At 43.4% G+C, this 25,565-nt stretch overlaps 1 protein-coding gene and 1 long non-coding RNA gene across 7 annotated transcripts in view; one reads left to right on the top strand and one right to left on the bottom strand.

Annotated features, from left to right (window-relative positions):
• KCNIP1 (potassium voltage-gated channel interacting protein 1) overlaps nt 1-24,308 on the top strand; it is a 340,059-nt gene extending 315,751 nt beyond the window's left edge. For 3 of the 6 annotated variants that reach the window (XM_082726161.1, XM_082726162.1, XM_082726164.1), the window contains exons 2-8: nt 11,595-11,719; nt 12,732-12,801; nt 14,283-14,353; nt 15,016-15,123; nt 19,908-20,012; nt 20,882-20,944; nt 23,443-24,308. In XM_082726161.1, the coding sequence (XP_082582287.1) occupies nt 11,595-11,719; nt 12,732-12,801; nt 14,283-14,353; nt 15,016-15,123; nt 19,908-20,012; nt 20,882-20,944; nt 23,443-23,490 (590 nt within the window). In that variant the 3' untranslated portion in view covers nt 23,491-24,308. Of the gene's footprint in view, nt 1-6,535; nt 6,569-11,527; nt 11,720-12,731; nt 12,802-14,282; nt 14,354-15,015; nt 15,124-19,907; nt 20,013-20,881; nt 20,945-23,442 lie in introns of all 6 variants that reach the window. The other 3 variants (XM_082726160.1, XM_082726163.1, XM_082726165.1) reach the window with 3 other exon arrangements.
• LOC309862371 lies at nt 1,181-9,756 on the bottom strand. Its single transcript, XR_014310484.1, has 3 exons — nt 8,847-9,756; nt 6,664-6,700; nt 1,181-1,984 (listed from the first exon to the last, which is right to left on the bottom strand). It is a non-coding gene; the product is annotated as an uncharacterized lncRNA (long non-coding RNA).
• Nucleotides 24,309-25,565: the final 1,257 nt, after the last annotated feature.

Below are 25,565 nucleotides of genomic sequence, written 5' to 3'. Positions count from 1 at the left end.
ACAAGGCAAGTTTACTTTTCCTTTGAGTAATTTTTTTGACCTCTCTCTGCACCTTCATATTTCCAGCTTGAAACTAGCAGTTCCCCTCCCCACGGGTCCTACCCCCTCTGCCTCCCCCTCACTTGCAGTGAACTGACATTTTAGCTTCTCCATCAAGAGGAATAACAAAATCCCATCTCTGTAATCCTCTTCCATTTCCTACAGGAATATTCGAGACTCACTTACCCTGGACAGTGTGTCCCCATCCCCAGAGCAGGGCAGCCACCACTCATGAACTAGCTGTTTCCATGGGCTGGAACTTCAGGGCAGTGGACAGCTGAGACCAAAGGAGAAATGGTGGAAGGTTCCCCACTGGGGATACCAGCTGGCAGCAGGGTTTGGGCTTCACGGGACTAAGTGTTCCCTAGAGCTGTGGAGACTGCTGGTGCTGCCTGAGTAAATCATCCATGACACTTTCCCCAGATACAGAGGTCCACTTAAAATGTCATCCAGAAATTTCCACCTGTGGCTGAGACCCTACAGTGAACCCGACATTTCTACTTCACAGCCTGGCCAGGGGCTGCACTGAACTGAAATGTTGCTTTGGAGCTGAGGGAACACAAGAGTCCTTCACATCTGTAGCCCTTGCTCCCTGTCCTGAAACACCATTTAGGGCTCCTTCTTTCTGCCAACCCTGGGATCTAAGTGATTCACTTCTTTCCCAGAAGTTTCTTTGTTTTTTTCAATCTTGTTGGGAAATGTGTGAATTTCATGCTGTCACACAACCCAGTTGTGGTGTATGTCTCAGTCTGTGTAATGACTTTGTGGACTATTAATAATTACACTATATTTCTGGCAATTAATCTCTATGACCACCACCTTCCAAGGTACATCTGACACTCCGCCTCCCACACACCACACCCAATGTGCTGATCAGAAAGTCACATTCAAAAACACCCTCCTTTTGGGAGAAAGGTCAGAGAATCAAAATACACTATATGTGGAAGAACTTTCAAGTCATTCGATCTAGAAAATCCCCAATCTAATGGAAGTAGCAGTACTCAAAGATTTTTTTTTTTTTTTTTTTGGTAGGACTCTTTTTTTTTTTTTTTCCAGAAGGTTTTCAGGACTGAGGTGTAAATGAATGAGAAATGTATAAATTCAATTTTGCTTAAAAGGGGCAGGAGGGTTTCAAGATTAAGAGAACAAACGCTTGGAGCAAAACATGATTTGAGTTTTATTGAAGCAAGAAGACTGGAAAAAATGTCCAGAACACTCAGAAAATCTTTATCAAAGCTCAGCTCAGCACTCCCGGGACTCATTGTTAAGTTTATAAAATTCAGAGCTGATGAGTTGTGTGCGCTGTGTGTGTCTGAGTGAGATTGTGACTCACCTCCAAACCCAAGCTGTAAGAATCGCAGCCTCCAGGATTACATTTCAAGACCAATGGAACTTGTCCACCTGCGAACCAACCCCCCACACACACTGGCTTCATACAGGCACCTACAAGGATCTTCATCCCAGATTATAATGGGGTAAACTGTTGATCAAAAGATGGTGTTAGACTCATCCCGAATATACCAATCGACCATGTTTAAGGGAAGGAAAAGATTACATTCTCAAAAGCCAGTATGCCATTTTTAATACAGTCTCTAAAGTAACCAACATAGTTTAGGCACATGGAAAATGAACCACTGGAAGCACTAGCAATGTGATTTCAAGAGACAGCATGGCATTCAATTTTATGCACACTGTCACCTAAATTATTTGCAGCTCAAGTAGGACACGCTCTTTAAATTTCCCTCTGGGTTCAGTTTTCACAGCGTCCCACGGTTTTGATCTGTCATACTTTCATTATCATTTGGTTCAAGATGTTTTCTAATTTCCATGAGATTTCTTTGTCCATCCATGTGTTACTTAGGAATTCGAACCATACTGCTTGATCTCCAAACATTTGGAGATGTCTTCCTTTTTTCTTCTTCCCTTAATTTTTTGTTTAATTCCACTGTGGATAGAAAACATCCTGCATAATTTCAGTTCTTCTAACTTTGTTGAGATTGGTTTTATAACGTTCCGTAAATGCTCCCTGAGCACTTAAGAGGGATGTGTGAGATCTGTGGCAGTTGGGGAAAGAGATTGTCTGCTATCAATAGAAACACATTTGTTAATTGTATTGCTGATATCCTCTGCACCCTTATCGATTTTTTATCAGTTGCTGAGCGAGGAGGTTTGAAAAAAAAATTCTTAAGATTTTATTTATTTATTTGACAGACAGAGATCCCAAGTAGGCAGAGAGGCAGGCAGAGAGAGAGGAGGAAGCAGGCTCCCTGCTAAGCAGGGAGCCCGATGTGGGGCTCGATCCCAGGACTCTGGGATCATGACCTGAGCCGAAAGCAGAGGCTTTAACCCACTGAGCCACCCAGGCGCCCCGAAATTTTTAATTATGACCGTGAATTTGCATTTTCTCCTTTTCTCTCTTAGCCTTCATTTTGTGTGTATTTGGAAACCATATTATTAGTGCATACTAATTTAGAATTGTTATATCTTCCTAATGGGTGATGCCTTCATGATGCATACTCCCTCTTTCTCTCTAGCAAAGCTTCTTACCTTAAAGTCTACTTTATCTGATGTTAAAATAGCCATGCCTGGTTTTCTTGATGTGTGTTTGCATGTTGTATCCTTTTCCATCTTTTCACCTCTACCTTTTCTGTGTCCTTGGGCTCGCAAGCAGCACTGGGTTAGGGCTTGTTTTTATGTGAAGCTTGCTCTCTTGTAGTGAAGATTTTCTCTTGGTCCCTGTATTTCAGGTTTTATTGTGATGTTCCTCGGTGTGGTTTTCTTTGTGTTCATCTGTTTGGGTTTATGCTTCTTGAATCTGTGGCTTGATATCTGTGGCTCAATCTCGTTCATCCAGTTTTTGAAATGATCAGCTGTTATCTCTGCAGGTATTGCTTCAAGATCATTTTCTACCTCCTCCCATTTAGGCACCCAGGTTGCACAAACGCTAGAACTCTTCTTCACGTCCAATATGTCTCTCTTATGGTCTTATCTGTATTTTTCATGTTTCTATTTCTGTGTGCATCAGTCCATGTATTTTTCTCTCTCTTTTTTTTTTAAAGATTTTATCTATTTATTTGACAGACAGAGATCACAAGTAGGCAGAGAGGCAGGCAGAGAGAGAGAGAGAGAGGGAAGCAGGCTTCCTGCGGAGCAGAGAGTCTGATGCGGGGCTCGATCCCAGGACCCTGAGATCATGACCCGAGCCGAAGGCAGCAGCCCAAACCACTGAGCCACCCAGGCGCCCCCATGTATTTTTCTCTTGACCGATTCACTGAACCATTACTTCTCTCTTCATCTGTGCCCATCCTGCTGTTCAACTGATCTATTTGTCAGTTTTGTATAATACATTTTTTTTTAATTTTAGAACTTTTCATTTACTTTTATATGTTCTGATTCTCTGGCGGAATCTCCATCTTTTTATTTTCTTGAGCATATTTCACTATTACTTTAAAGCCCACCTTGATAAATCCAATATTTAGATCACCCATGAATCTACTACTATATTCTCTCTTTTTCTCTTGGTCTTGTCTTTTAAATGGCCTGGCAAATTTTCTATGAGTGGTGAGCCTTAGAAAACAAAATGTGAACACTATCTGGCTGAGCCTTCAATTTGTGCAAGATAACTAAGGAGGTGTAGATCAACTTAATCCAAATGGGGACTGAGCTGTTTTGAGGCTGGATTTCCATCTTTGAGAGGCCTCATCTATTTCTGTCTTCCTCCTAGAACATAGCCCTTTGGGGGTCAAATTTTGTGATAAAAGAAGGCAACTAAATCTGGCAAAATAAGCTGAAAACCTGAATTTTCACCAGGAACTCCCCTCCTAGAAGATACTGACCTCCACCAGCTACCCCATAACACCACGAGCCTGTCAAGAGCTCCATTCAGCTCTGCAACCTTTGGGCTGTGGCTTTTGCTTAGTTTCCCTTGACATCTGTCACTTATGACAGCTCAGGCTCTTAGGCTCCTGTCTGTGCTCCCTTCCTCTATGGCTCCTCCAATCTTGGTCCCTCAGGCCCTGAATGTCTTAGTAGTACTAATACCATTTTTGTCTTCCCGGATGCTGAAAGCTCTGCTTACACCTTTTGTTCTTAGCAGACACTTTTTGCTCAGTTTCTCAAGCTCATTATCCATGCCACTTAGAAATCAGCATACACTGTGAGAGGAAAAGCAGCACTGAATGTCAGGCTCACCTTAATGAGTTTTTCTTCCCTCCAGAATCATGGCTTCTAAAGATACGATACCTTGTAGCTCTCTAGTGCCTTCAAACACATGTGTGAGGGTTTTTTCCCTGCTCCCTACCCTACCACCCCCTCAGTCTTCAGGTGTCTTTTTGTTTTTATTACTATGACAATTTAAAAAATGTTTTAATTGATAGGTTTTTTTTTTTTTTAATCCTCCTCTTCGAGTCATTCTCAGTGAGAAGTCAGCTCTGTTATAGGAGAGCTCACCATTCCTGGGCCTTTTGGCTTCTGTATCATTGCATATGGTACTCCCTTGTTCCCCTTTTCCTTGAAGTATCAAATAAATTATCACCTCCCCATGAAGCCATCCTTGTCAATTCTGTGCCAGCCAGGTGACAATTGATAAGAGCTTCCTCCTCTTGGCTCTCAAGTATCTTAGCCATAGCCACACTGCTTGCTACTTGGCACGATCTGCCAATGAACAGTTCCAGACCAGCAATCCATAGTATCCTACAAATAGGAATAATATATTTGGCCCATGCTATATGTTTCCAATGTTAAGCTCATTGATGACAGCTAAAAATCGGGACATGAACTTTTAACTGTAACAGCTCCTGAGGAAAAATTTCTAAAGGTCTGGACTCCCCGAACCTAAATTCTACATAATAACAATGGGCAGTGGAAGAGCTGTTTCCCTTTCATGGGACAATGACTCACCAGTTCTCAATCCCTACCAGTCCATCCGAGGGTATACCCAGTCCCTGACTCATCTCAATTACCTCCCAACTACTGTTGGCATTTAAGTTTGTAATCCTGGTCTCTGTGTGTGTCTCCCCACCAGTCGGAGAGCTCCATATGAACAAATGGTATGTCTTTTCACTTTTCCCCAAGCCCATCCCTGGCATAGCAGAGATGGTCGGTCCATATTTGTAGATATACTTCTATAAAAATGCTGTGTTTTTAGGACTGTGAAACTATTCTGTAGGATGCGTAGTGGTGGATATGTAACATTATATATACATCTGTCAAAACTCAGAAAACTATACCACACAAAGAATGAACTCTAATGTAAATTATAGACTTTTGCTAAAAATATTTCAATCTTGGTTCATAAGCTGTAACAAATGTCCCAGAACAGGGCAAGATGTTGATGCTTAGGGGAAACCAGGAGGGACCATGCAGGGGAACTCTGTATTTTCTGCTCAATGTCTCTGTAAACCTAAAACTGCACTAAACTTCCTCTATTGGAAAAAGTAAGTGAATGTAAATACTACTAATCAGAGTGATAAAAGGAGGCAACTAAATCTAGCAAAATTAGCTTCTCCCAGAGGATTCAGGTCAGGACACAAGGACTTTTAGGGACAGCAGAAAATGAGCCACTGCTGTCTGGGGGTGGGGGTAGGGAGTGACCAAAACACACTTAAAGTGATGGCTGGGCTGGCTGATGCGCTTGTGGTCAGGGTTGATGCAAGGACAGGAGGAAGTTCAAATAATACCCTACCCTACAGAGGGAAAATGAAGCTGAGAGCAGCAAGTGTATCCCCCCATTTCCTGTTCCCTGGGACCTGGACCCACCCAACTCCAACTTGCCATGGAAGACTTTCCAGGTCTGATTATTTTTCTTACGTTTTCTATTCAGCCTAACAGGGGACTTCACCTGCATCCCCTCTGCTCACCCATCCTAATGGGCTAATCAGTTTATTTTCAACAGCCCCCCTTTTTTCCCCTGCATCTTACTTCTCAGGCTCGAGAAGGAAAGAGAGAAGCAAAGGCTTGTAGATTGTAAGCTCCAGGAGAGCAGGGAACAGAGTTGTTTCATTCACTGAAATACGCAGAGCAGATACGTCATTCATGAGTGTTGAATGAGCAAATACAGAATCCTACAAAACGTGCAACTTCAAATGACAAACTAGCAGAGGGGGACACTGGGACCTCTGTTGTGAAGGGTTCCGCATAAGCCACTTTTCAATCAAACGTGCGGGTATTTCCAAGGATCCATCTACATCTGTGCATCCTCTGCCCCACGCCATCCCATCTCTCTTCAGACTGCATGACTGCATGGCTGCGGGCATGCTCAGTGAGCCCCCTGCTGGGAGCCGTGGGCACTGCGGCGTGACCCATTGCTCTTGCCTGTTCTGACGGTGGGAAAAGGACAGGGCGAAGGTCAGCTCCAGCTTGGCTACAAGATCTCTTTGCCTATGTCGAGCTAGATGGTGACCTGGACCCCCTCAGAGTAGAATCTTCATGGAAAATAAGTATGTTTTGTTTTTTCTGATGAATGGATTTGGTAAAATGTTTTCTTACTTTTTCCTAGACATCGCCTGGTGGTATTACCAGTATCAGAGAGGTAAAAAAGTTTAAACTAACTTGACAACTTTGGTCACATTACTTTCAAAAGAAGAACTTCTTAACCAAATGCATTTTGCAATTTAGTCTACTCACTCATGAATTTTCTTTGCCTCTTGTTAAGAAACCCCACCTAGAGAGAAACAGTTGGAAACATTTTTTAGAGACAAGTCATAGGAAAAGCTTTGCTCCCACTAAGAAACTGATACGTTTTTTTCTCCGCAAGATATATGGAAAAGCTCAGAGCCAGTGTGTGGCTCAAGTGTAGTCACTGTTTGGAACAAATGATCTGAATTTCTAAGTTCTTTTTTTCCCCATGGTCTGGACCTCCTAATGTAATCAACCTTTTCTAAGGCACTTTTTTCTTATTACTTTATCTCTTTATTTTATTATATTTATTTCATATAATCAGTTGTAAGTCCTTCATGAAACAAAGCGGAATGTGTTTAAATAAACAAATAGGGAGAGAAAAGTTGGTTGACTGGGTGGTGAGTGAGGTAGGAAAAGGTAGGTAGGTGGGAGGTAAGCAGCAGAGATCAGGAACTCAAAAGCTTATGGGGATCAGGGAAGTAGCATAAACGAAGTAAGAGCCACAGATGAACAGGGGGAGCACTAGAGACTTTGGCTACTCAGAGGGAACAGTCACCGCTCAGCTCTTGTAAACTACTGCTTTGTGAGAATTTTGTCAGATAATCCCATTTTCTTTTTTTTTTTTTTTAAGATTTTATCTATTTATCAGAGAGAGAGGGGGAAGAGAGCAAGCACAGGCAGACAGAATGGCAGGCAGAGGCAGAGGGAGAAGCAGGCTCCCTGCCGAGCAAGGAGCTCGATATGGGACTCGATCCCAGGACGCCGGGATCATGACCCGAGCCGAAGGCAGCCGCCTAACCAACTGAGCCACCCAGGCGTCCCAGATAATCCCATTTTCTAAGAGAAATTTTAAAAATCATTTTTTGTCAACCTCTCATCTTTAAATACTAGCAGTTACTTGCAAAAACAAACAAATAAAGAACAAAAAAAAAAACCACCACATTTTATGGACCAAACAAGAGCTATCACTGGGCACTCTATGTCAAGGGCTACCATTTTGTAATGTTAAAACTAGATGGGTGGTTTTAAAGTCAAAACCAGAAACCCCAAGAAGCAGAGACTATTTTCTAGTCCAGGGAGAAGGAGGTCATCATGGCTATGGTTTTTTGACCGCGGTCATGGTCATGGAGCTAACAGAGGAGACACCTCACTAGTGAGGATCCCAAAGGCTTAGGTCCTCTTAGGGTTCATAGTCTGAGGGTCTTGTACAATTGCACAGAGCTTGTACAATTGCACAGGGCTTGTCAGGAGAAAAGCTCCTAACATTGCAAATTTTGAGGTCCTCTTAGGGTTCATAGTCTGAGGGTCTTGTACAATTGCACAGAGCTTGTCAGGAGAAAAGCGCCGAACATTGCAAATTTTGTAACATTGGTTACAAACCAATTTGCAGTCTGTGCATTCGGGAAGCTGAGGCCAGTATAGGGGCACATGGAAGCCAGATCTATAAAAGAGACCCAGGAATGACTGGCTGGATTCTTGGTCCCTCCATTCTATTATGGGCTGGCTGTGTGACTCAGGCAAAGCCACGTAGTCACAGACGTGGAAGAGATCGTCTGTGTTAGAAGCCCTTAACGTGGGCTCCAAGTGTTTAAAATATCCAGGACCTAACCAAAAATACAGAAGGATACTGTAATTAGGAGCATTTTCTTTTTCTGAGGGTCTAAAGCTTTCATCCCCATCCAGAGAAGCCTGTGACCACAAAAAATAAGGACCACTTGATCTGAATCATCTTCTCCAACTTACCCTTCAGTCTGGGAATTTCCTGCTATAAATCCCCTACAGTTGGTCATTCTATCTTGTTTTAACTACCCACAGAAATAGACAATTCATCATTGTTTAAGTTACTTGTGGTTAGAAAATCTCCTTATCTGTTAGGACACCCATCTTTCTAATATTCGAATGGAAAGGGTAATGGTCTCAAAAACTCCCCACCACACACAAGGTTGTAATGGGACAACAGGCATGAAAACATTTTACAGATTTTTTTTTAACATTTTACAGATTAAAAGTACTTTACCAACAGAAAGAATTCTAATTTATTGTTATGTAGTTATTGCCATAGTATTAAATTTCTAGGTTACTTTTGATGTCTATCATCCAAACTCAGACTGACTTAGTAACTGGCTCACCGTTACTTTTAATAACAAAAATAACAATAAGCAGTATTTTGCCTTGCAGACTTAACGGACCTCAGAAGGAACTGTCAAGGTGGCTCCCCGTCTCTTAATTCTGTTTTCCTCTTCCTCCAACCAGGGAGCTGAGCAGCCCTCCTTCCTTTACTCGGGCCACCTGGGCAGAACCCAGGGACTGCTTGGATGGTGGAGAGGCAGGGTCAGTGCCACAGGATGAATGTGGAAACCTCAGCAGTCCCTTCAGAAATTTCTTCAGAATATATTTACATTGGCTGGAACCAAAGGCAGGGAAAGGACAGCAGGCATGAGGGAGGGGAATTCTGAGATGTGGGCCCTTCTAGAACTTCTAGCATCTTCCATTCACAGGTCATGACGCATGAGGGTCACAATCAGCACAATTTTAAGGGAACAGATTAAACTTGAGAATAGAGTACATCTCACATTAATAGAGAAAAGTGTTTAAAGAAATTATTCCTTCCAAATATTTCATAAAATCTTTGTTTCTATGTCTGTGTATACTGGAGTGTGATGTAAATTGTCGTTCTTCCTATGAAACACAGTATAACAAAACCACTGGTTTAAGACATGCAGGCTACTTCCCAGAATCTTGAGCCCCAAAGACATGAATTTCCTTCAGTGACTGATGCTCCCACAGCCTGACAATTAGAAGGTGATGAAAAGCAAAACCAAAGCAAAGCTTGGCAGTCAGCATCCCAATATTCAGATATTACAGAATCCGGTATGGAAATTGATTTTGCCACCCAGACAGCAAACAAATCATTTATTGATAAAGTCGATTTCTCCCTTAATGAACTGGGCCTAGTATTTGATATTTCAGTAACTGCTTAGTGCATTTATAATAAAAGAGATGCTTAGTGCAGCTTATGAGTCAGAAAGATTCTCTCAAACGTCCACAAAGAGATTTCCCTGATCTTGTGAAAAATTCGGTCACTAGAAGATTAATAGAAATGAGCCAATACTGCAAAAGAAGTCTTTTAAGCTTCTGCGTAAGTTAAACTGGGAAAGATATAACAGACACCTGCAAAAATACATCATTTCTGTCTTCCTGGTTTACATTTTAATAGTTCACCTCTTTTCAGAGTTTTAAATATCTATATATTTCAAAATAAAATTATTATCAAATCTAATACTGGGAGATTTAAGCTAACAATTTTATTTCTATTTTAAAATGAGCTAAAAATATATGTATTCTGAATTAGATTTATGTGGGGGGCGTCGTTTTTGGGGGGCGGGGAATGGCCCCTTGATTTACATTGAAATGCCGCAGTGTTTAGGTAATTGCTACTTGTTAGCTACAACGTAACAATAAAGGCTCTGTAAGAATTACAAGGAAATCTAGTCACCTGTAGATTTTGTGTAATCGGAGTATTTTATTTATATTGAATAATCTGCCCTACACACGAAAGGATATGGTGATACCTGTTGCCCAGCACATAAGAAAGGTGGCCAGTGGGAATCACTATCCAGTTCCTCTGCCTCTCCCTTGGAAACTTACCCAAATGTCCACCTCCTTAGGAAGACGTCCAAGATACGAACTCACTTTGACGGATTCCTTCTGTATTGAGATCACACTCTTAAAAGAAAAGTGACAATTGGAAAGAAAACCTGGTGGCTAGAGCTTGGCACCCACTGGAGAAATGTACTGTGTTAAGCACATGCTCCTCCTGTTCTCTCAGACAGGAATGCAGCCTGTCCCCCCTCTCTGTGGTCATGGGATGCGACATGGTGCGTGTGCATTCCCAGCCCCCTGCCCATCTCATCACTATTCTTGCCAGCCCAGGTTTACAGTCATTCGATATATAGATTTGGTAATGTCTGCATGACAACAACGGGCAGAGAAGGTTAGCTGGCAATTGATTCTTGATTGGAGTAAATGTATTAGAAAGCATGTGGCAGGATCCAAAGGAAAACATTCATTTATTCTTCTGGAATGGTAAAACATTGAAACCTCCACTTATTTGGATTTTGTGATCCTTCAGTAGGTGATGGGCAGATTTCTTGCTTTAACAGACCTGTACTTTCTCAATAACTAGGGCAAAATTACATTACATTGTCATATTTACTGAAGGAACAAACTGCTACTTCAAACAACTGTTTTCTGAGCCCTTCAAATGCTTCAGAAGCTTTGATTTTATTAAATAGTTCCCATTTAAGTCATTTTCCTGTTATTTAAGAACATCTAATAGATATTACAAAACAATGCTGTAAAATGCATTCATATTCTTTTTTTTTTGCACTCATATTCTTAAATTAATATCTAACATGCCATAATTGGAACTTTTTGATAAATCATGTCAGCCTTCATCTAATTGTACCCAAATGGTAAGACTTTGCTCTACCTTTCTAATAGATTTGTTTCCCTTTGCTGTTTGGAAGCTGTTAATCATTCCACTCACCCACCTGTGTCTCTAGAATGTTCACATGGTTAAGCGGGCAGCAAATTGATTATTCAAAGAAGTTATTTTGAAAGAAAGGGAAATGTTTTCATATAGACTTGTTTTTAGCCCGTCTACCCTCATCTCCACTTGGAACGTGTTTCTCTCCAGCCCGAGGCTCTCTCCCTGTATGATGTCTGACACGCGGGACTAACAGCTGGACCGAGTGTGAGACAGAGTGACCAGGCAGGGGGCAGGGGGCTCAAGGCAGAGAAGTCATCTGCACTGTGACCCCAGCCCACGACCCCATGTCCCAGGTCACAACACCCACTCTTTTGACAGCCAAGACTGTGGTCTGACGAGTGGCCATTGAGGTCAGCCACTGCAACGCCATCTCCTCTGGTTCCAGATAAGATTGAAGATGAGTTGGAGATGACCATGGTTTGCCATCGGCCTGAAGGACTGGAGCAGCTTGAGGCCCAGACCAACTTCACCAAGAGGGAGCTGCAAGTCCTTTATCGAGGCTTCAAAAATGTAAGGCCCACAGGGCATCTGAAGGCCCAGCCAGGATTTCCCACTTGGAGCTAAGCTCTTCCAAAGACCAACGGGGCCCATTAGGGAGCTCTTCCATATATGTAGCTGTAAAAGAAAGGCCAATCCTCCAAAGGGTACATGAGAGCAAAAGATCACCTGGCGAGAAAGAAAAACTCCAGGCAAGAATGAAGCAACTGGGGCGCCTGGGTGGTTCATTGGGTTAAGCCTCTGCCTTCAGCTCAGGTCATGATCTCAGGGTCCTGGGATCGAGCCCCACATTGGGCTCTCTGCTTCCCACCCCCCTTCTCTCTCTGCCTGCCTCTCTGCCTACTTGCGATCTCTATCAAATAAATAAATAAAATCTTAAAAAAAAAAAAAAAAAAAAAGAATGAGGGAACCTCCATAGATGAGAAACTGGCAGTAGCCCAGGAACTTCACAGGTTTACAGGCACAACCTTGGAGAATTCACCTTGGCCCAGCTTCTAGCCTTAGCATAACCCATTCACCCCATCAATATTGTCCATGCTGATGGGATTTAGCTCTGTGCTCACTGAGCTCACAGAGACTGATGTGTAAGACTGGATGTCAATGTATTAGTTTGCCACATTATTTCCTGTATTAACCTCATGATAGTCTTGTCAGGAAAGTACTCTTAGCCCCATTTTACAGGTAAGGACATTGAAGATCAGAGACTAACTCACTCAAAGCCACAAAGCCTCAAAGAGGCTGAGCCAGGATCTAAATCTAGGTCTTTCTGAGCCCAAAACCCAAGTTCTTTCCACCTCACAGTGCCCATTCTTTGAGGCTGTCTCATCATTCTGCAAAGCAACTTCAGTCCTAAGGCGGGACGACTGTCCCAGCTACTCACTTGGAGACACCGAGGTGTGCAGGTGGTTGCCCAGTTTCTGTTCATCAGGGATTATGGGAAACCTAAAACCCAAGGCTGGACCCAGTCTCTTCCCTCTGGAGTGGGCCCCCCATCCTTCCCACTGTCTCTCTCCCTTTCACACAGGAGTGCCCCAGTGGTGTGGTCAATGAAGAAACATTCAAACAGATCTACGCTCAGTTTTTCCCTCATGGAGGTGAGTCTGATCTTGAAAAGGTCCTTCCCTACTCCCTCTCTGGTGAGCAGCCTTTCTTCCTCCAAGTTCATGCATCTTGTTATCTGCCTCCTCCTCAAGGTCAGGGACAACTCAGGGTAAGATTTCCCTCCCTCATTACAAGATACATAATTAGCTAGAGCTTTAACAGAAAAGAGCTCTGAAATGGATCATTTCCAGGAGAGGAGGGATTAATAAAGCAATATCACAAAGTCTCATGACAGCTCTAGACAGCACGTGCTGTATCACATGCCCAGTGCGGGAACTACATCTCTGAGAAGTTAAGCCGTTCCCTCAAGGTCACATAGCTACTAAGTTGCAGAGCGGAAGTCCATCCCACAAGCATTTGATGAAAAGATTTGCCCTGTTGGTCCCACCATTGTGCCCCACGCTCTCCCTTCTTTCCCTCACAACAGCTGAGGCAAGGTGGTATTTTGAAAGAGAACTTAAACAAATACCAGAGACTGCAGAAATAAATGAATCCAAGAAGATGTGGGGAACACAAAGTCATGCGTCTGAGTCAGGTTAGCGGGCATGCCAGGCCCACGGTCACTGTGTTGCCATGCCTAACTCCTGAAGGAAGCTGCTCTGGCTCCATGGGCCTAGGACTTCTGTGTCTCTTCCCATGGCTTCCACGTGTCACATGCCACTTCCCTTCCTGCCCCCAGGTGCTCTCCTGTACCACCCCTTCCTGATCCTGAGTCTTGACAAAATTGAGTTCCAAGTGTTCCCTTCTTAGGCTCTGCTTCTCCTGGGCCTCTTTAGCAGCAGAGAGGGCCCTCCTAGGTGTGGGGACCTGGTACAGGGTCCCTACCCAGGTTGCAAAGGAGTGTGGCTTCACGCCACGCAGGCCCTGGAATCACTGTTGCCGAGTTCTAGTGAGCCACTAGAACTCGAGGTTGGGTCGTGTGACAGGCATGGTGATGGTTTTGATGATATGACGATGTGAAAGTCTAACATACTTTTTCAAAAATTCCTAGAGAAAGGTCTTGCTACATCCCTTTGTAAGAGACGGGAGAAAGGAGCTCAGAGATGTTCTGTATGTGCCTGCTGTCACACAGCTATGCAGGGACAGGGTTGCTAGCCAAGCCGAGCTCTGTCTGCCCCCTAGTGGGTGCTCACTCCATGGCATTGCACTACACTTGGGAGAGCGTCCTCTGCACACAGTTGCCATGTCACTCACCCACCAAGGATTACATGTGCAGGCGGGCAGGAGGGTCTTTATCCTGGGAAGACTAGGTGGAGGGGCAAGGTCCTGTCTTTGCTCTAAGAACTTCCCGCCTAAACAAACCGCAGGACAGCCACCTGGGTCCCGGTTTCCACAGTGGGTTTGCCCACACCCCCCTCCTCCTTCCCATCACCCCAGCAGCACCCTCTTCTCTTTCTTACTGTTTCCAAGCATTCTCACGCCCTTCTGTGAAGCCCTGACTCCCATCACCTGCCTTTCCTTCTGTGCCTTGCAGATGCCAGCATGTATGCCCATTACCTCTTCCACGCCTTCGACATCACCCAGACAGGCTCCGTGAAGTTTGAGGTACGTGTGTCTCTGAGGCCCGGGGCGCCACCACCTGCTGAAAGGACAGTCGGTTCACTTAACAAGCATTTCCCAAGCTAAGGGAATAAGCAGCTGCTTCCCCTCCCCTATAGGAGCTCGGGCCCCGAGGGACTACAGATGATAAGAGCTGAATAGCTCCGGAGCCCATCGAGCTAACTGTGTGACAGACTTGAGGCTAGTTTCTTGCCTGGATTAACTCATTTATTCCCCCACAGCAACCCTACAAGGTAGGGTTCTATGATTTATTACCAGTTTGCAGAAGAGGACAGTCAAGCAGAGAGATGGAGTGGTTTCCCCAAGGACAAAGAGCTAGAAAGTGGTAACAGAGGGATGTGGACTCAGGTAGCCACTCTTAGGGTAACTGGAGCTGTGGGATAAGAAAATACCAGAGGAGGCTGTGTGGGCCTGAGTCTGGAGGTGGCAGCACATGCATTCTTCTTCAAAGAGACTCCATTCTCTTGAATGGGCAGGGTAGAGAGTGGAAAGGGGGCTGCTTTTGCTGACATAGGCCGTGTCCTTCAGGGGACCGTGGACATGGAAGGTACCATTCTGAATAGTCATGGACTCTGCCCAGAAGACAGAGCTGCAGCCCACCCCATGGCTTGGTGGTTAATGTCATTTATGCCTCTCCCACTTGTCAGGACTTTGTAACTGCTCTGTCGATTTTGCTGAGAGGAACTGTCCATGAGAAGCTAAGGTGGACATTTAATTTGTATGACATCAATAAAGATGGATACATCAACAAAGAGGTAAGTGAGCGGAGGCTTGGGGCATGAAAGGACTACAGTGAAGGCATCTAATTATAAACAGAAAGCAACTCCAGTCCCAGTACCGAGCATGGAATTGTCTGAATGAGACTAACTTTGGGACTAACAGAGACTAGCTTTGGGACTAACAGAGCTGATTCCTGGCAAAAGGAAGGTCACCTTTGACCTCCCCCATTGGTCCACCCTGCCCTGTTCCCAAGTACTCTAAAGGATTAAGCAGTTTCATTCATTGTCACTGCATCCCTTGTCTTCAACACACATTCCAAAGGGGTGTTGATGCTTTCAGTGTAGACTTCCTCTTCCCAGGGGCACTCACACTGAGCGGGTTGACAGCCACAAGTTAAAGCGGAGAGTTGGGATGGTGGAGTTGAAAACACCATCTAGAAGGGAGAAGGGAGATTTTTGAGGAAGCAGGGACTATAAAGGGATCATATTGGCCACAATCTATCTTGCCCACCAATAAAACCACGCAAGGGAATGATGGCAAGTGCGGCTATCTCTAAACACATCACAATTTATGAATCTCCACTGCTTGACACTTTATATTGTCAGAGTTACACGTGGTGTCTAGACAATGAAACACCAACAGGTCTATCTCAGAACTCGCTTGGACATCTACTGGATCTTGGTCTCTCGGTTGCAGCTTGGACATAGTACCCAATGACATCCCAGTCCCCAAGAGTCTATGCGCCAGGCACAGTGTCTAGAGCTACAGATTTCATCTCCAATCCCCACCTCAACCCTGTGAGCTTCTCTCTAATGTTCATTCCTCCTTCATTCAGTCAAGCATTTGCTCATCTTATATATGAGGGCTTATGAGGTGTCTTAAGTGCTGAAAATAAAGTGATGGATGATTCCCTGAGGGTAAAAACCCTAATATCCCCTAGTAACAGGTATGTCCAACGAATTCCAGTAAATTCAGGTAACGGGTGGCCAATTAGTCACACAAAAGTAAGAAGATATATAAATTCATCTGACACAGTACATTTAAAAAATCACCTTATAGGGTTGCCTGGATGGCTCAGTCGGTTAAGCATCTGTCTTTGGCGCCATGATCCGGAGGTCCTGGGATAGAGTCCGTATCTGGATCCCTGCTCAATGGGGAGCCTGCTTCTCTCTCTCCCTCTGCTCCTCCTCTCCACTCATGCTAACTCTCTCTCTCTCATATAAATAAATAAATAAATAAATAAATAAATAAAATCTTTTTTAAAAATAGCAATCACTTTCTAAATAATATATATATATTATGTCAATTTTGCAAATAATTTAATGCTTCCATGACTACTCAAATATATGATACTCCAAAATATTCAAATACTACTTCTCAAAATATATAAAGAAAGGACCCTAAAATGAGACTTGTAACACAACCTTCAACCTTGGTGCAGTCATAATTCCATCACTGAGTCACCTCACTGACTCCGGCTCCCTCTTTCTTATTTGCAGACTAGAAAAATTGCTGCCATTAATACCTATCAGACCTCTCTAGATGGCAGAATTTTAAAAGTATCCATTAAAAGAAAAAGAAAGTTAGATAAACAGCTTCCTAGAAAAGACAGCTGGAACTTCTCCTTGCAGTCATTTGGAGATAATCTCATCCAAATTATAGGCAATGAAAATCCCGAGAGAGTGATCAAAATTGGTCTTTAAGTCCTCTCTCTTAGTAAAGGTACTCAGGAAAGAACCCATAATAATGTGGATATGAAGCACCTCTGATGCCCACATTTTAAAACAAACACATGAATAGAGACATGTATCTCCTAGTTCTGTTTGCTGGGATGGCCTAAGACAATGACACCCTCTAGCAATGAGGGTACCTTGCACCCGGACCTTGATTTCTGAACACCACACTCCAATTAAAGGAACCAGTCTCCTTGGAGAAGTTGGTGATTCCAGGACTGGGAACAAGAAAACACAAGATCGGCCTGGAGTACCCTGTAGTGCTGGAAAGTACTGGAGTGTTTAAAAAAGAAAGAAAGGAAAGGATGGGACATGTCAAAAAGGTACAGGAATCAGTCTGAAAGAGTTCCCAATCACCAAAACAGAACAATTTGAGCAACAAAATTTAAAGTGCTACTATTAGAGTATAAGCTGAAAAAAATAAGGAAAATGCCCATGAATCCCTACTAAATTATATATACATAATTACAGATTATATATATTCAAATAATATGTGTTCAAATAAATAATAAATATGTATTCAAATAAATAATTGAATTCATAGATAAATGGGAGATAAGGGACAACTCTTTCTTAAAGAAGAATTCCAATTAATAAATAAAGAAGGAATAAAGGAAATACAAAGTCAGCATTAGGCAAACATCACAGTAATAATTTTTGCAGGCATGATCCACTAAAAGATACTAAAATCAGAGGAGGAACTCGACAGTAATCAAGTAATCAAGGTTCACATCACCATCAATAAGATATATTAACTCCAAGTACCTCTTCGACATGATGTACCAAAAATGACATAATGTCACTTCTAGGGTATTCTTGTCAAAAATGCATAACTTTAATCTTATCATAATAAAGGCAGGGACTAACCCAGAGACATTCTACAAAATAACTGACCAGTACTCCTATCAGGAGTGGCTTGGTCTTGAAAGACAAAGAGTGAGAAACTGTCACAGGTTAGAGGAGACTAAGGGGACACAGTGACTAGATGGATGAGGGATCCTTAACCATAAAAGACACTAAGAGAAATTCTAAATGGGAATAAGCTCCATAGTTTTGTTCACAGCCCAGCATGGCACTGTTGTAGCATTGTTAATTCCCTGAGATGATCACCGGGCTGTGCTTTGCCAAGTTAGGAGAAGTTGGGTCAAAGGTATATATGAATGCTCTGTTCTGTTTTTGTTCTTGTGTAAGTCCAGTGTTATTAAAAATAGGTTAAAAATGAATAAAAACAATAAAATGAGCACATGGAATGAGGAGAAACAGACAAGGAACCCAGGAGAGAGGCCGTCCCCTGGGTCTCCATAGACACTATTTCAAAGATCTCAAAGACAGAGCTGTTCTCCTATACCCTCTTTCCTGCATTCCAAGGAAGGGCCACGGAATACTGTGCCTGGACAGTGTGATCAGAACATCACAGAGCCACTCAACAGTTATTTGGCTCCTAGTCTATGCAGAGACCTTATCAATGAAGGATTGAACATATGTCCTCAGGAGCTCACAGTCTTGAGGAAACAGAGCTACACTAATAACAAAAACAACTTAACTCCTTTAACAAGTAGGTAATGATCACTTATTCTGTATCGGGAAGCACTGAGAGATTAGAAAGAAAACGTGACAGGATTTGTACCATTTATCAGGCCCCATAAAACAAGAATGACCCTGTAGAAAGTGGTCTTTGGGTTACAAAGATAAAAGATCATCAACATAAACTAGCTTAAATTGAGAGGTTGCCTGTAAGGATATAGCCAGTCTGATGGAACAGATACAATCCCCACTGAAGCAAGAAGGTGGTTAGACTCCAATCTCACGCTCTCTCTCCCCTCACCTCTTCTTTTCTCTCTCCTCCCACCTCTTCTTTTCTCTCTCCTCCCTTACCCTCCTCCAACATTGCTGACATCACAATGACCACACTCTCCTCAGCAGGAAGGACACATTCAAGTTGCTAGCAACGTAAAGGTGGGGAGGCACAAGAGGAGGTTTTAGTTTCTAGGGTAACCATTCTGAGACACTGCCCCTCTGGGGCTTCTCCCAGTCTTTGTAACCATCTGTCTTCTTCATGTAGTTTTCTCAGAGAGCCTCTGAGTGTGTGTGAGTGTGTATATGGGTGTGTGAGAGAAAGAGTGTGTGTATGTGAGACTGTGTGTGTGAGAGAGAGAGAAAGAGTATGCATGTCAGAGTGTATGTGAGTGAGCGTATGTGTGTGAGAGAGTATGTGTATATGGGTGTAAGGGAGATTTTGTGAGTGTGTATGTATGTGTGAGAGAGATTGTGTGTGTGTGTGTGTGTGTGTGTGTATGTGTGTGTAGGTGCCCATGTGTGTGCTCATGGGAACATTTCTTGCCCCCCCCCACCTCCCTTTTCCTTGCTCTATTCCTTTTTTCTCCTCTCCTCTCTTCTCTCTTTCTCCCTACATTTTTCTCATCTCTTCTACCTTCTATTTGCTCCATTCTACTCCTCACAGAAGTTCTACTCTTATGCAGAAACTTTTGGTGTCTGCTGTCACTTAACCTTAGCTAAATCCTGGAAAGCACTTGCCTGTGTCACCGACTCTGGCCCTAACTCCACTTGACCTTTGAGCTCCAGGTTCTATCACTCCTGATCACATTTCTGTGCTTCATCATTTAAACCTCTCAAGAGAGAAGAACAGAGTAGCTCAGCTTTAGTCAGATGTCCACCTTTGTTCCAATTAGCTGTGGTCACAGAGACAGATCACCCAGGAAAAACACAGCCACTTGGGCCCAACCATTCAAACAGTGGAGTGGGGAGAGGGTCTTCCCAAAATGGGGTGTGGGTTCATCAGTACACAAGCATGTTCATTCCAATCCCACACTCACTGAGGATAATGCTCAAGAAAACGTAACCTACCCAAGAGCTTCTGAAGGCAGAGAATTCTCCGCTGCCCTAGCTCTAAGAGAAGGCTCCCAGAATATAGCCCTTTCAGCTTGCTTTCTAACTCCCTCTCATCAGCTGGAGAGAATCCTTTTAATCACCTTCATTCACAAGGGTGACAAGGAGCCCCCAATTTTCACCTAAAAAAGAACTTGACCTCATGGTTCCCACGCTGTGCTTCCCTACCATCTCTCCAGGAGATGATGGACATCGTCAAAGCCATCTATGACATGATGGGGAAATACACTTACCCTGTGCTCAAAGAAGACACTCCGAGGCAGCATGTGGACGTCTTCTTCCAGGTAGGTGCACACACACTGTGCGTGAGCTGTAAGCCCAATGGATACCAGTCAACCCACAAGCATCTGAGCAAGTGGTGTGTGTCCAACTCTGTGCTAAGTATTGCAGAAGCCAGGAAAGAATTACAAGATTTGTTCACCTCTAAGTAACAGATGATCTCATTTTGCAGGCAAATATATACTATAGAACAGGGAAGTATATTAGGAAGTATAAATGCTATAGTATAGACACTAAGTTCCATAAAAATTCTTGGTAGAGCAGAATAGCGAGAGAAGATGTCATTAAGCACATATATGTAGGTGTTAAAGCTTTATGTCTGGGGAGTAATGGAAAATAAAGTTGGAAACAAGGGTGGGCTGGATTGAGATCTTTAATTGAGGAGGTTTAGCCTTGATTGGGTGACTACAGTTACTCTATGACTAGAAGAGTTGTATGACCACAGTGGTGTTGCAGTAAAAGACTAAGCTAGTCTCAAGATTCTGTAGCCAGAAAATAATGGAATAATCAGTGAAATTTAGGTCTTCTAACTCCTTAGAGTATTTCTTTTAGCATATTGCATTAAATTTTATGTCTGGTAAAGGGTGAAAAAAAGGGACTAAGCTAGTGGTACAGTTTTGAAGATGTCTGAGCTCATTCTTGTCTAATCCTCTCACTTTGCGGATGGGAACAGCAGAGGCTCATAGAGGCTAGAGTCTGGGGAAGACATATTCTGTCAGCAGAATTATCTGATAATTGGTAATGAGAGCCTAGAGCAAGTCTTTCCATTTTAAGGAAGCTCATGGGTGTCAGGCCCTTTGCTCTCTTAGCAAAGAGCAAGTTTTGAAATGCAGATTACCAAGTTTGTTAAAGTTCTTCCTGTTGTGTCTTCTAGAAAATGGACAAAAATAAAGATGGTATCGTGACTTTAGATGAATTTCTTGAATCCTGTCAGGAGGTAAGTAAGGAGAGACCTCAGAATATAAAATCTCTAGATCTGGGAAAGGAAATCTGGGGGCTGAGGGCCTGCAGGAGGGAGGGAATGAGAAACCTGTGGCCTCAGGTCAGAGCCACTACCACCACCCCCACCAATAGCAAACTCAGAATTCCAGCTCCCTCTTTTCCTGCAACTGGCCTGTGGTTGGTCCTAGCTAAACACAGTCTGAGCCAGACAGCCTGAGCAGGATATGGGCTGGGGTGGATGTGAAAGCCCAAAGGGGTCTCTGAGAAACCAAAGACTTCCCAAGTGGGCAACACTCATTTTTTAACCTGCTTCTGGCTCAATGACCCACTCCTCAAACTACAAGGGAGTATATGGAAGAAAAACCCTAAAGCTGTAATTCTCAAGCCATAGTGTGGCCAAAATTGCCTAAATGATTCTGAAAATGAACACTAGATGGCTGGGGGTGGCAGGTGCGGGGATGCGGGGGGGGGGGGAGCGAGGGGGATGTGGACTGTAGAAATCTTTGTTTTAACACAAATGCCCTGGGGATCAAGGCTTATAAAACTTTAATGGGCAAACCAATGTCCTTGAAGATCTGGTGAAAATGCGAATTCTAATTTAATAGGTCTGGAGAGGAGTTTGAGATGCTACGTTTCTAAAGGTCTCCCAGGTCACACTGGTGCTGCAGGTGCTCGGACCACATTTTCATTTGTTGAAAGGATAGACTAGCCCAGAGTCTCTGTCAGAAACTGAACTGGGAACAGCTGCTTTTATCTACTTTAGAAAAATGCGTTTCCAACCCCACCTTATTTCAGAAAAGTACCAGTCACCCTGAGCTCACCCAGTAAGAACAGCAGATGCATGAAAGCAGGAGAGAAGTTATCAACGGGTACTGAAGACCTACCAAGTTTCAGGTGTATGCATGACCTTCACAACAGCCCTGAGAGGCAGTGGAGCTATATCCAGGGTGGTATTCAACATATTCAGTAATGAGAGTGGACTGAGAATTGATCACTTTTAACTGATCTTGACCAATGCCATGGAGCAGTGCCCTAAAGGGATCTTTCAAACTTGCCAGCCTGTTAACTGATGGATCTTTGGATGCTCCCGGGATCCTGGGCCAGTTCCCAGCTAGACAGAGGGTAAGATGCTCAGTGGGGGGCTCAGGTCAGCAGTTACTTACCAACAGGGCTAGTAATATTTCAACATGATAATCATGAGCTGGGCAATGGGCAGTATTGATCACGCCCATTTTAAAGAAAAGAAAACCAAGACTTTGCAAAGTTAAGAAATATGGCTAAGGCACAGTAGGTGACAGAGATCAGAGACAGGTATCAAAACTATAATTTAGAGGGAAATTGGAAGGGGAGATGAACCATGAGAGACTATGGACTATGAAAAACAATCTGAGCGTTTTGAAATGGCAGGAGGTAGGAGGTCGGGGAAGCCAGGTGGTGGGTATTATGGAGGGCACGTGTTGCATGGGGCACTGGGTGTGGTACATAAACAATGAATTCTGTTACACTGAAAAGAAATAAATTTAAAAAAAAAACAAAAACAAAAACAAAACAAAACTATAATTTATCAAAACTAACACAAAAGGAAATAGAAAATCTGAATAGTCCTATGTATGTTAAAGAAACTGAATCTGTAATTTAGAATTTTCCCATAAAGAAAATGGCAGACACAGATGTCTTATTCTGTAAATTATTTCAAACTCTTTCCAAGGAAGAAATGATATTAATCTCATACAAACTCAGAGAATAGAGAAAGAGGAAAAACTTCTCAACTTGGTTTATGAGGCTATCATAACCCTAATATGAAAATATTACAAGCCTATTACAAAATAAGAAAATGTTCAAGCTAATATAATCCCTCTGGATATAGGTGTAAAATATCAAACCAGTAATATGTAAAAAAAAAAAAAGTTTATTACAGGAACACCAGTTTTGTTTAGTGTTCAAAAATCAATAAAATTAACAACATAATAGAGTTTTAAAAAACACAATCATCTCAGTAGATGTTGAAAAATCATTTGATAAAATGCAGTTGAGCAGAGTTTCTTAAAAGAAGTAAAACTCACTGTTTCCCTTGATAATTTACTTCTTATAAATTTCTTAAGGCCAGGGCACCTGGGTGGCTCAGTCAGTTAAGTGTCTGCCTTCAGCTCAGGTCAGGATCCCAGGGTCCTGGCATCCAATCCCGCATCAAGTTCCCTGCTCTGTGGGGAGCCTGTTTCTCCCTCCACCTCTGCCTCTCCCTCTTTCTCTCTCTCATGAATAAATAAATAAAATCTTCTTTTTTTTAATTCCCCAAGGCCAAAGAAGGTGCTTCTTGCCTTGAATTGGTAGTCACTCTCTAGGCCCCCACTGCTTACTCCTATTTCTTGTGCCCTTGCAGCATTCTTTCTGCATGGGAAACCCACACTGGAGACGTGCTCACTGTTACAGACCTTCTCAGTGAGGAGCCTCATAGAGTTCTAAACATTCTCTTTTCATCCTCCTCCCCTCCAGGATGACAACATCATGAGGTCCCTCCAGCTGTTCCAAAATGTCATGTAACTGTGGACATAGCCATCCGGCTCTCAGAGACATTGTATACTGAACAACCACCTCTTAACACCTCAATCTGCCCTAGTTCTGACTTTGCACACCAACTCTTGGGACAGAAACACCTTTTACATTTTGGAAGAATTCTCCGCTGGAGACTTTCTATGGAACCCAGCATCATATGGCTCAGTCTCTGATTGCCAGCTCTTCCTACTCCGTCTTCTTGAGAGAGAGAAGATGAAACTGGGTTTGTTTTGGAAGCATGCTCATCTCTTCATGCTGCTGCCCTGTGGAAGGTCCCTCTGCTTGAGCTTAAACAGTAGTGCACGCTTTTCTGCTTGCGTGTCCCAGCCCACTGCCTCCAAGTCCAGCAGACCTTGATGTATCCAGAAGCAAGATGACCTGAGCCAAATGCACACCATCCTCTGATGGCCTCCCAAACCAATGTGCCTGTTTCCCTTCTTTTGGTGGGAAGAATGAGCATTCTACAGAACAATACGAATCCATATATGACCAGATTGGGAGAGCCAGCATTTAACATATATAGGATAAAACTGAATTCTTAAGCATGGCATTGTCTGGTGACACAAACTACCCACATACTTTGTTTCCAGAGACAAGAACCAATGATTCTTTCTCACACTGGCATCTGTGCTGGTAGTGCAAGTCCCTTGATGTGTCCAGGAAGAGAATCAATGTCCAGTTGTCCATGCCCTCACTCCATCTCCTGCTAGAGCCCATCACTGCATGCCCGTCCCAGAAAGCCCAGAATGCCTGCAAATTGTAATTTTATACCATGTTCTAATCAATAAACAGAACTATTTCTTACACTCTTTATCTTCATTTTTTTCCATGACTCAATTGAGCAGGAGAGGTAAGCTGTGAAAAGGGAAGGCTCACCCGCTCAGTTGGCATCCAGTTATTAGTACTTGCTTGGTGCCAGACCCAGTGCCAGTTGTCATCCTCAGCTGCCCCCCAGCAAGCATCCTATTTAAATGCAAATACTGTGACTATAAGCAAGTAGGTCTTTGAGATGAGACCTCTCACACCTTCCTTCCAACAAGATTACCAGTCTCAAGAACTTCTGCTGTAAAAAGTCCAGAGTCACATGTGATATGGTTGGAGATACAGAGTTGAAAAGGTGGCCAGAACCTCCTGCTGAGGGCCTTGGGGCCCAAGGGTTGATCAAGTAGCTTCAGCCAAAAGCAGCAAATTATTACTTACACTGGACACTATGTCTTAGAGTCCCCATTTAACATCACATTTTAAAAGATGAAGAGTTAACCAAGACATTCTTGGAAGGAAAGTGATTTACTGAACACCTATTACGTTCCAGGTGTGCACTAGGGGCTTACATACATGATCTCATTTCACACTGATGTCGAGCACTCTGGGAGACAGAGTCCTCATTTTCCTGGTTAGGACACTGAAGCTCGGAGGTAAGGGCATCTGCCTGGGGTAGCACAGCTCCATAGAGATTGAACTCTTCCCACTCTATCATAGAGCCTTCCTGCCAAGGGATTCTGTCTCTCCCCAAGGAACTGAAGGTACCACACACAAATCTCATTCATCTGTAGTCAGTTCAAAGAGGCATGGGCATTCTTTGAATCCAAATAGCAGATGAAGAAACAGATTCAGTGAAGGGGAAAGCCGTAACTACCCATGGGCCACTAGCAAGAGCAGGCCCCCACAAGTCACACGTGTGCACAATACTCCCAGTCTGGTTGACATTGACTACAATTTCTCATGGATAGAAACTGTAGAGGATGTGGCTCTGTTTCTCTGGGCTTCTTGTGTGCTGCCATGTGGTCATCTTGGGCTGCTAGACATGTGGCCAGCCCCTAGTAAGTCATACATACACTTAAGCCCAAGTAGAGGATCTGTACTTGTGAACCTTCTCATATGGGGGGGGAGGGGGGTCTGAGCCTGCATCAGGAGGCTATACAGTGTCTCGGCCATGGTTCTCCACCTTGGCTGAATATCAGGACCACCCGGGGAACTTTGAAAAATCCCAGTGACAGGGTCCCACCTCAGACCAATTGAAGTAGAGTCTCTACCAGTGAGGCCCAGACATCAGGATTCTTTAG

This window comes from Mustela nivalis (genome assembly GCF_964662115.1).
Source record: "Mustela nivalis genome assembly, chromosome: 3".
NCBI classification, from domain to species: domain Eukaryota; kingdom Metazoa; phylum Chordata; class Mammalia; order Carnivora; family Mustelidae; genus Mustela; species Mustela nivalis.
Note: the sequence above shows the minus strand (reverse complement) of the source record. Positions and strands in the feature narration are given on the sequence as shown.